Genomic DNA, 12,500 nt, shown 5'->3' on the forward strand with positions numbered 1-12,500 from the left:
AAAAAAGTGTTGTAGTGAATCAAATCCCCATCACAACAACAACTAAAACATTTTAGTGGATGTTTGATTGTGCTGAAATGTTCCTGAAGCATAAAACCAGATTTATTAATATCACTATTGCAAAATGTTGCCTTCTGAATATTAATCAACACACACGGACTGATATATAATCAAACATAACATGTGAAGATATCAGTAATGTCATAAAAGTGAGAAAAATTGCTTGCCTCGGTGCAAAGCAAGATCAATTTGTGCAAAACACACTGGTTTAACCACATTTCTTTTATTTTTATTTTTTTGTATCTCAACCTTTTACAGAACAAGTAACAAAAAGAAGCAAAACTGTTTAGCAGGATCATAAACTCACACTCATTTCATGCTCTAATTACAAAACGAGGAGACGAGGTTGTTTAAATATAGTACATGTGTGTGTGAGCGGCTAAGCGTCGTAGCTGGGGTTTTTGCGCAGGATGACGAAGCCCTCCAGGATGGGTGTGACGGGGATGTACTCCTCTGTGGCCAGCTCTGCTCTCTCACCGTGAGCCAGCAGCACTGGTGTGGTGTGAGTCTGGAAACCTGTGATGGCTTTGGGCTTCCCAGCCTGACCCACCACATCTACAGCCTGCACACATCACATCTCATCACATCACATCACATCTCATCACATCTCATCACATCACATCACATCACATCACATCACATCACATCACATCTAATCTCGTCTCATCACGTCTCATCACGTCACATCTCATCACATTAGGGCTGTCAAAATTGCTCAAAATTGACGTTCGAATATTCCCTCTAAAAAATACACGAATATTCGAACTATTCGAACATCTGGTTGCGCATGTTGTCAATGACGCGCATTAGGTCAATAACAGGCAAAAATAATACGAAGAGACATAACTACTTGTATAGATAATCTATTTAAGTTTAAACATATGACAACGTATTACCTACACAAAAACAAGGAAATCAACTAATGGCCAAGACTGCAGACCTCACGCTCTCTCACCCTCACGTTCTCTGCGCATAATGGTTTAAATGAACAAACACATTTTTGTGCAAGCAATTTAAGGTCGCGACTGTTGTCCCAAATATAGCAGGCTTCATTCAGTGATTGAAACAAATATTATTAATATTAATTGAAGTTTTACAGCATATAGAACTGACATTTAATGCTCCAGCGAGCTGTGCTGTGGTAAACATGGAACTTTTCCTTGACATGAAATGATAAATAATCAAGCCTCGCTTCCATTGCTTGACAGAACTCCCCGAAGCCTGTCCCATCCGCGATACTGATCGGTCTCATGTCCTTAAAAATGAACAAAATTATTTTATCCGTTATGGCCTCTTGTCGTGTTGCAGACAAAGAGCTTGCTGTGGGCGATGCAAAGTAACGTTAAGTGTCAAGACGTGACTGTTTAGCTGGAGATCCACACATTTTGCCATGCTCATTTGGGTGCACATTTTTGAGATGTGACCTCATGTTGCTAGTTGTCGAATGGTATGCTAACTGTATCTTAAATAGCTTGCATACAACTTTATTTTGCGGGTCAACAATTTTACCTCATTTTCTCTGCTGCGGTCGAGTTGGGCTCTGCACTTGCTGGCATCTTCCATGAAGACGCGTCAACTTTCAGCAGTGATGCTGTGCCAGACAGTGCGACTTCTGTGAGGCTGTGACCTGTCCCTGAACCCTCAGGCGCGCTAGCGGCCCACTCGCAAAGCAGACAACCACGCCTCTACTACCGCTGGCCTTTTTTTCCACATTTTTTTTTATTTGAATATTAATTTTCACCTCCGAAATTCGTTTTTTTAAAAACTATTCGAATACATATTCGAATTTAGAATATTCGTTGACAGCCCTACATCACATCACACCTCGTCTCATCTCGTCACACCTCATCTCGTCACACCTCGTCTCATCTCGTCACACCTCATCTCGTCACACCTCGTCTCATCTCGTCACACCTCATCTCGTCACACCTCGTCTCATCTTGTCACACCTCATCTCGTCACACCTCATCTCGTCACACCTCATCTCGTCACACCTCATCTCGTCACACCTCATCTCGTCACATCTCGTCACATCTCGTCACGTCTCATCTCGTCACGTCACATCTCGTCACGTCTCATCTCGTCACACCTCATCACATCTAATCTCATCACATCTCGTCACATCTCATCTCGTCACACCTCATCTCGTCACACCTCATCTCGTCACACCTCATCTCGTCACACCTCATCTCGTCACACCTCATCTCGTCACACCTCATCTCGTCACACCTCATCTCGTCACACCTCATCACATCTAATCTCATCACATCTCGTCACACCTCATCTCGTCACACCTCATCTCGTCACACCTCATCTCGTCACACCTCATCACATCTAATCTCATCACATCTCGTCACACCTCATCTCGTCACACCTCATCACATCTAATCTCATCACATCTCGTCACGTCTCATCTCGTCACGTCTCATCTCGTCACGTCTCATCTCGTCACGTCTCATCTCGTCACGTCTCATCTCGTCACACCTCATCTCGTCACACCTCATCTCGTCACACCTCATCTCGTCACACCTCATCTCGTCACACCTCATCTCGTCACACCTCATCTCATCACACCTCATCTCGTCTCATCTCGTCACACCTCATCTCGTCTCATCTCGTCACACCTCATCTCGTCACACCTCATCTCGTCACACCTCATCTCGTCTCATCTCGTCACACCTCATCTCGTCACACCTCGTCTCATCTCGTCACACCTCATCTCGTCTCATCTCGTCACACCTCATCTCGTCACACCTCATCTCGTCACACCTCATCTCGTCACACCTCATCTCGTCACACCTCATCTCGTCACACCTCATCACATCTAACCTCGTCACATCTCATCTCGTCACACCTCATCTCGTCACACCTCATCTCGTCACACCTCATCTCGTCACACCTCATCTCGTCACATCACACCTCGTCTCGTCTCGTCACATCACACCTCGTCACACCTCATCTCGTCACACCTCATCTCGTCACACCTCATCTCGTCACACCTCATCTCGTCACACCTCATCTCGTCACACCTCATCTCGTCACATCACACCTCGTCTCGTCTCGTCACATCACACCTCATCTCGTCACACCTCATCTCGTCACACCTCATCTCGTCACACCTCATCTCGTCACACCTCATCTCGTCACACCTCATCTCGTCACACCTCATCTCGTCACACCTCATCTCGTCACACCTCATCTCGTCACATCTCATCTCGTCACACCTCATCTCGTCACATCTCATCTCGTCACACCTCATCTCGTCACACCTCATCACGTCACATCTCATCACACCTCATCTCATCTCATCACATCTCATCTCGTCACACCTCATCTCGTCACACCTCATCACGTCACATCTCATCACATCACGTCACATCTCATCACATCACATCACATCACACCTCGTCTCATCTCGTCACACCTCATCTCGTCACACCTCATCTCGTCACACCTCATCTCGTCACACCTCATCTCGTCACACCTCATCTCGTCACACCTCATCTCGTCACACCTCGTCACATCTAACCTCGTCACATCTCATCTCGTCACACCTCATCTCGTCACACCTCATCTCGTCACACCTCATCTCGTCACACCTCATCTCGTCACATCACACCTCGTCTCGTCTCGTCACATCACACCTCATCTCGTCACACCTCATCACATCTCGTCACACCTCATCTCGTCACACCTCATCTCGTCACACCTCATCTCGTCACACCTCATCTCGTCACACCTCATCTCGTCACACCTCATCTCGTCACACCTCATCTCGTCACATCACACCTCGTCTCGTCTCGTCACATCACACCTCATCTCGTCACACCTCATCTCGTCACACCTCATCTCGTCACACCTCATCTCGTCACACCTCATCTCGTCACACCTCATCTCGTCACACCTCATCTCGTCACATCTCATCTCGTCACACCTCATCTCGTCACACCTCATCACATCACGTCTCATCTCGTCACACCTCATCTCGTCACACCTCATCTCGTCACACCTCATCTCGTCACACCTCATCTCGTCACACCTCATCTCGTCACACCTCATCACGTCACATCTCATCTCGTCACACCTCATCTCGTCACACCTCATCACGTCACATCTCATCACACCTCATCTCATCTCATCACATCTCATCTCGTCACACCTCATCTCGTCACACCTCATCTCGTCACATCTCATCTCGTCACACCTCATCTCGTCACACCTCATCACGTCACATCTCATCACACCTCATCTCATCTCATCACATCTCATCTCGTCACACCTCATCTCGTCACACCTCATCACGTCACATCTCATCACATCACGTCACATCTCATCACATCACATCACATCTCGTCTCATCACGTCTCATCACATCACATCTCGTCTCATCACGTCTCATCACATCACATCTCATCTCATCTCATCACATCTCATCACATCACATCACATCACATCTCGTCTCATCACATCACATCTAGTCTCATCTCGTCTCATCACATCTCATCACATCACATCACATCTAATCTCATCACATCACATCACATCACATCTAATCTCATCACATCTCGTCTCGTCTCATCACATCTCATCACATCACGTCACATCTCATCACATCACATCTAGTCTCATCTCGTCTCATCACATCTCATCACATCACATCTAATCTCATCACATCACATCACATCTAATCTCATCACGTCACGTCACATCTCATCACATCTCGTCTCGTCTCATCACATCTCATCACATCACATCTCATCACATCACATCTAGTCTCATCTCGTCTCATATCTAATCTCATCACGTCACATCTCATTACATCTCGTCGTCTCATCACATCACGTCACATCTCATCACATCACATCTAGTCTCATCTTGTCTCATCACATCACATCTAATCTCATCACATCACATCACATCACATCACATCACATCTCATCACATCTAATCTCATCACGTCACATCTAATCTCATCACGTCACATCTCATCACATCTCGTCTCGTCTCATCACATCTCATCACATCACATCTAGTCTCATCTCGTCTCATATCTAATCTCATCACGTCACATCTCATCACATCACATCACATCACATCACATCACATCACATCACATTCTTTTTTGTTTAAAAGGAAATACATTTTTGTATAAATAGTATAGTTTGTGTATTTGTTGTACTATTATCTTGACTTTTGTTAAACAATTTATCTTTGTCCGCTGTGGCAATACAAAGATACAGTTTGTCACAAAAAGTTTTTTTTATTTTTTTTTTACATAAAAATTGTTTTTGTGCAAAATGTTATTTTGCACTACTGATATTTTAATTGTTAAATTCAGTTTTTTTTTTACGATTTCTCAATAGCTATGTTTCCATCCACCTATTTTTATGCACATTTTGGAATATGCTTGCTGTGAGGTCATTTATAATATATATGAAAATTATTATATTTAGTGGCTTCGGCTTCTGCTTTTCTTAGTGATATTTAGTGTGCATAAGTTTAATTCAAATCTTTGGATGGAAAATCTTTTGGATGCTGAAAATTCAGCGCTGCATCACAGAAATAAATTACACTTTAACATATATTCACACAGAAAACAGCTGTTTTAAATTGGAATAATCTTTCACTATTTTTACAACATTTTTGATCAAATAAATGCAGACACACACCTGTCCCACTCGCACAGACACTGGCAGTGGTCTGAGCTCCTCGTCGAATGTGACCAGCATCCGAGGCTGCATCGCCGCCACCAAACCGTACAGAACATAGTGAGACTTCCCCAGGATTACTGCACACAGACACAGTGCATTATCTCACCAGACACGTGTTCGAAACACACTACAGACGCTGCAAGGAGGCTCTTACTGTTCTTGACATCCAGGAAGGACACGAGGACCGTGAGGAGTCCAGCTACAGCCACCTGACTCATGAGCTGCCGGTCACTGTGATACGGGCAGAGCGTCAGCGTGCCTTTACCCAGATGAGTGAGACCCTGACACACACACACACACAACACACACATTTATAATGAGGTGTCAAACATGAGACGCTGCAACAGACGTCAGTGCAACAATGTCAAATTGTACTTCTACTGACAGCAATTAAGTTGGCTTGAAAAATTCTTCTTCTTCTGAGACCAAATTTTAAAATCTATCTTCTCTTAGAATTCAAAAGCTAGTCACTTGGTAGTCATGCTAGCAACGTGCTTGTCACTTGCTAATCATACTAAAAACATGCTAGTCACTTGTTAATCATGCTGGAAACATGCTAGCGGCATGCTAGTAACTTGTTAATCATGCTAACAACATGCTAGTGACTTGCTTATGTTAATGACATGCTAGTCACTTGGTAGTCATGCTAACAACATGCTAGTATCTTCCCAATCATGCTAGAAACATGCTAGCAACAGGCTAGTCACTAGTCAACAATGTTAGCAACATGCTAGAAACGTGTTAACAACATGCTAGTGACTTGCTAGTCATGCTAGCCAAATGCTAGTCACTTATTAATCATGCTAGCAACATGCCAGCAACTTGCTAATCACTTGCCAGTCATGCTGGCAACATGCTAGTCACTTGATAATCATGGTAGCAACATGCTAGAAATTTGTTAACGATATTCTAGTGACTTGCTAATCATGTTAATGACATGCTAGTAACTAAAACAACTTGGCTAGGCTTTTTCACGCCAACTTAAAGTTTGCCTACAAACCTTACTGTCTAGTTATAGTTTGTTTTAAATTCATGCAAATTAATAAAAAAAATACAGTATTGAGAATCATTCGATTTTCTTGATACAAAACACAATCTCTGTTTTTCCTTCTGATTTTTAGGTGATGTATACATTTGGTTGAAGTCTCTGTTACAGTTTTTTTCATATTAACATTTCCAGAAACACTTTCACAAAAAGCTAGTGCTTTATTAACTTGCTTTCACTAGTGTTTAGAGTTGAGTGCGTGTTAATGTGTTCTGATGTTAGAAGGAGAGCAGCACATGCATTAAGGAGGATTATGAGCACATAATCACCGACACAAACCACGACTGACCTGAGCGAGGCGGACCATGAACAGGTTGTTGGGGTCTTTGGCGTGATACTGCGCCAGCTGCCTGAGCATCGCCGCCAGACGAGCGTTATTAGTGCCTGTGGAAAACAGCAACACGGTAACCATGACAACCGCATCCTCAACAGCCCGCTCTGATTGGTCGAGACACTGCATGATGTAGTGAAGTCAGTTTAATTATTTCCCTAAATCTTTTTTTCCTGTTTTTTTTTTTCTCTTTAAATTTTTTTCTGGACTCCTTTTTAATTTTCCAATTAAATTTTATTAATCATAAAAGCATGTCTGATTAATGAAAATTATGAAAATTATACAATTTAACATTAATATTTAAAAAAGAAAAGAAAAAAAAGGAATTACATTTTTAGGAACCTATTTTTTTTTTTGGTTTAATTCCGTTTTCTTTCTCTTTTCATTTTTTCTGGACTCCTTTTTAATTTTCCAATTAAATTTTATTAAACAAAAAAGCATGTCTACTTAATTAAAATGATGAAAATTATATAATTTAACACAAACATATTTAAAGAAAAAAACGTAATTAAATTTTTAGGACTCTATGAAATGTTTTATTTTTTTCTCACGTTCTGTTTTAATGTGTCCAGATTCAGTTTAAACATGTCTAATTATTTGAATGCATAAAAACAATTTAATTTATTAACATTTATTTTTACAATAGCCATATAAAATGATTTTATTTTTTATTATCTGGTTATCAAATGCAGGCATTAAACAGTAATTTAATTTTTAATTTAATCAAATGAAAACAAAGTTTGTTTTTGGCAACGATTTTGGTACTATTAAAATTTAAACATGGGAGAAATATTGCGTCATTATTCCTTAATTTATTATTATTTTTTAAAATAATTTATTTTTAGCATTAAGAACATTCTACAGCATAACAGTATATTTCTGACACAGTTCATTCAAGTTAAACTGAACTTTTATTTTGACGTGTGGCTGTGACTACCTTTACGCTTCTGTGTCTATTTGATGTAGTGATAATTTTAGTCAATGAAGTGACTCTCAGAGCATTTCTGGAGAAGTTGTTCATGCATTTATGTCCTCATTTAGCATCACAGAAATCATAGAGCCCTAATGATGTCACTGATCTGTTATTTGTGGCACAGAAGCGCGAGAGACTGACCGCTGCCCACCATCCCCATGGCAAAGATGGCATTGTGGGACACTTCGGGGTCTGCGTCGTGTGAGAACTTGCTGAGCGTGTCCAGGATGTTCAGCCTCGGGTTGGAGACGGAGATCAGAGCGAGCGCTAACGGCACGGCTCTCCTTAACGTGGGCTCACCGTAACGAAGCTGAATTCACCAGAAACACACACAGACAGAAGAAAGCATTAGCAAGTCAGCTCGAGAGAATAAACTGCATGAAGAGTTCAATGTGTCATTTACATTTAGTTTTATATAATTAGTTATTAAATTATTTTAGATATCGAATGTAATATAAATGTACTATAATAATAATAATGCACATGAAATGTAATATTTAAAAATAATTATATAACATTTATTAATAAATGAATACATACATTTAATAAATTACTATAAGATCATCAACTAATCATTTATAAATGTATTATATAATTATATATTAAGTTACATTTTAATATGCACGCAATATATTACTATAATAATTATTACATTTTATTGTTAATATCTAAAATGTTATATTTATATTTTTACATAAATGAATTTAAATAAAATAATAATAAATGCAATATACTACTATTATAAATTAAAATATTACATTTAATATTTAAAAACAATTATATAGTAAATATTAATATTTACTAATAAATGAATACATGTAAATAAAATATAATTACAACTATAAAATTCTAAATTACTTAAATAGGTATTTATTATATAATTGTATATTAAATTACAAGTATTTCTAGATTACTTTTCATATTTATTTATATACAGTTGATAATAAATGTTTATACACACGCACACACACATACATATATACATATATATATATATATATATGTCTTTAAATAAAATATTCATATAATAAATACTACACTTAACTTTTACTATAAATTATATAAATCATAAAGTTTATATAACTGATTAATGTATTTAAATAGGTAAATTTAAAAAAGATCATAATACCTTCAACAAGTAAATTAAATATAATGTTTATTTACTTATATAATTTTATAATACATTTAATAAAGTAATACATTCTTATAATAACTTTAATATTTAAAATTGTAATGTATATCATTGAATATTTATAATAACTTAATTTAATAATTTCTAATAATTACAGTGAATATATAATAAATATTTGTATATTTTTTTCTATAATTAAAAAATATTTATATTTTTTACTTTACTTTCTACATTACATTTCATATTAATATATATATATAATAATTTGATAAATGTTTATATGACAGCATCTGATGTGTTGGGCAGTGACTCACCAGGTGACCAAACGTGCGCAGGGCCATTTCTGAGCCGATCTCCTCACCCATAGCAATGAGAGCGATCCCCAGCACCGCCACACCCTGCATCATCATCGTCATCATCATCATCATCATCAGAATGAGTCTCACTGACTGCAAGCAAACACACACTCAACACACACACACCTGATGGGAGCCCATATCTGCAGCCGTCTCCTTCTTATCTTTCTCTTTTTTGTCTTTCTTGTCTTTATCGTCGTCTTTGTCCTTGTTGTCGTAGTGTTCGCTGCAGATGTGCTGCAGCTGCTGGACCTTCAGCACGTTACCGGAGCCTGAGACACAGAGGCACAGACGGTCACGCGTGTGTTTCACCTGAAGCGTGTGTGAGCTGAGAGATACGCGACTCACCTGCGTATGCGCAGACGTCCACCAGTGTGTTGGCGAAGCTACGGAAGGGTTCAGGGACGACTTGAAGAGCTGCTAGAGTCGTCTCGATCGCCTCACCTTTACCTGCATTCACAATACCACTGGGTTCATCGAGTAATTCATGACAAGAGTTTCATTTTTGGGTGAACTCTCTCTTTAGTTAACGATAACAACTCTGACAGACACTTTATAATAAAAAAAAATTATTTGATTTCTAATTAGAGAACTTAATATTTATAAAAATGTATAAAAACTTTATAAATATAACAGTATTGAACTTGATGCTTTAAAAAATTTAGTCTTAAAAATGAGTATTGTGTATTGTAATTTTGCTATGCTTTTAAACAGTCAAATATTTTTTATTATCATTTAAAGTTATTTATTTTATTTACAGTGTAATATTGCAATAGTGTACTATTTTCTTTACACATAATAAAAAAAATACAATAAGATATTTTTTAAAAATTTCTAGTAAAATTGAAATATAGAACACTTGTAATATGTAATATCTCTTATTTTATACATTTATTTGTATTTATTTTATATACACACAGAAACCCGAAGATTAATTTTCACTACAACCCACCAAAATAAAAGTAGACTGTATAATAAATATAACAAATATAATGCGTATTTTAGAAATAGATAGTTGACGTGTTGTGCAGGTCGTGCTTAGCAAACACGTAGTCATTTCGTATTGTATCGATATCGAGATATCTGGCATGAAAATTGAGATATGAAATTTTGTCCATATCGTTCAGCCCAAACACACACACAGTAAAATGTAATTCTAGTAAAAATCAAACAAAATATTTATTTTTAAAATGTTTGAAGGAATAATAATTTTCACTGATGTTATAATTTAAACAGTTAACTGTAAGATCAAATAGTTATAGTCATGTTTTACAAATCCTGCTCTAAAATAAAGTTTATTTTTAATAAAATGTTTGAGAAATAAATAGATCATAAATAAGTTTTGCAATTTTACAATGATAAACAGTAAAATAAATTATTATTATTTATTATTATTATTATTATATATTTTTTAAATGCAATATTGCAATATTTCTAATAAACATTCTATTTTTTTATCATAATTTCTTTTGTTACTGAAGCTGTATTTCTGGTTAAATAATGGAAAAACAAAATCATAAATAATTAACATACTTATTATTTTTGTTTTATAGTTACATTGATACTATGGCAGAACTGTGCCCTACAAACAAGCACAGCAAACCTGAAGCTTGCAGGAAAATAAATAAATAAATAGAAATTGTATAATTTAAAAATGGTTGTATTTTCTTGTTACCCAGATGATTGAGTCCGAGGCCGAGGGGCAGCCAGCGAGCGAACGTGTCTTTGAGCTCCTGCTCGCTCTTCTCCATGATGGTCTGCAGGACGGTGGAAGTGACATCACCGTTACAGGAACCCACCGCGATCATCCCACACGCCAGCGCCGTCACTCCAGCCACCTGCACGAACACACACGGACTCGTCACACACACACACACTCAGCGATCGATGGCTCACACACTCACGCTCACACACACACCTCCATGCTGGATTTGGAGTCTCCCATGACAGGAAGTAGCAGAGAGAGAACATCCTCTCTGTTAGAGCCGGCGTACGCCAGACCCAACCTGCACAAAAACAGCACAAATATTCAGAGTTTAGGCTGGAACTTTACCATTTCATAGTTTAGTACAATACACACAGAAACTAAACGTGTTCTCACTGTTGTACAGTAGAATAATTCTCCAGTAAAAATCACACATTATAGACCCCTTTATTGCCTACGTCACTGTGACCGCTCTAGCTGGAGGCAAAACATAAGGCAGAACTCATAGCAGGTGTGCTAAAAGTTTGAGGTTTTGACTTTAAAATGTCTTCTTTTTGGGTTTTTGGCTGCCAGAATAGAAGGAACAGCACTTTTGTTTCAAAAGCTGTCAGGGTCCCGCAGAGTCAGGGACTGTACATATTCGGACAGTTCCGAACCTTCTTCTGCATCCATGTTTAATAAATCCCTCCTAAAACGTGCTAGCTTACGCTTGTCAACATTGCATCTGCGCCTCTTTTTGCCTCCAGCTAAGCCCCGCCCACCCGGAGACGTTGGAATGTTTACAAACTTTTAAGGAGTCTATAAAACAGAGTTCCGCTCCTTGATTCTGATTGGCTGAGTCACGTCCAAATCAGTTTTAAATTACTCTACATTGTAACATACACCTTTGTTTACGTTTGTGTGTTGCTCGGCAACCACAGCTACATTGTTTGGCGGAAGAATTCAGTTTTTATTAACAACTCTGGGGACCCACCGGTGGGTCCAAAATTGCATATGCCTAATTCTCAAAAAATCAAAATAACAGCTGAAGTGGTTAATATCAATATGATTTATTTGTTGTTTTATTTTGTTAAATCTTACTGCGTATATGGAATAACCGTTTTATAAAAGCAAAAAGCAATATAATTTATTCAATTTGTATTAAATTTAATTATTATAAATATTAAATTGATATAAATTGCAATTTT

The 12,500-nt window shown here is 38.2% G+C and overlaps 1 protein-coding gene across 1 annotated transcript in view; it reads right to left on the reverse strand.

Moving 5' to 3' along the window:
• Positions 1 to 248: 248 nt before the first annotated feature.
• LOC132107669 (26S proteasome non-ATPase regulatory subunit 2) overlaps positions 249 to 12,500 on the reverse strand; it is a 28,926-nt gene continuing 16,674 nt past the window's right edge. The window contains exons 12-21 of the mRNA XM_059513793.1: positions 11,527 to 11,614; positions 11,284 to 11,446; positions 9,957 to 10,058; positions 9,735 to 9,880; positions 9,567 to 9,650; positions 8,262 to 8,430; positions 7,106 to 7,200; positions 5,926 to 6,052; positions 5,730 to 5,848; positions 249 to 622 (exon numbers count right to left, since the gene is read on the reverse strand). Of these exons, the coding sequence (XP_059369776.1) occupies positions 440 to 622; positions 5,730 to 5,848; positions 5,926 to 6,052; positions 7,106 to 7,200; positions 8,262 to 8,430; positions 9,567 to 9,650; positions 9,735 to 9,880; positions 9,957 to 10,058; positions 11,284 to 11,446; positions 11,527 to 11,614 (1,276 nt within the window). The 3' untranslated portion in view covers positions 249 to 439. The remainder of the gene's footprint in view (positions 623 to 5,729; positions 5,849 to 5,925; positions 6,053 to 7,105; positions 7,201 to 8,261; positions 8,431 to 9,566; positions 9,651 to 9,734; positions 9,881 to 9,956; positions 10,059 to 11,283; positions 11,447 to 11,526; positions 11,615 to 12,500) is intronic.

The sequence above is a fragment of the Carassius carassius genome, chromosome 28 (genome assembly GCF_963082965.1).
Source record: "Carassius carassius chromosome 28, fCarCar2.1, whole genome shotgun sequence".
NCBI lineage: Eukaryota > Metazoa > Chordata > Actinopteri > Cypriniformes > Cyprinidae > Carassius > Carassius carassius.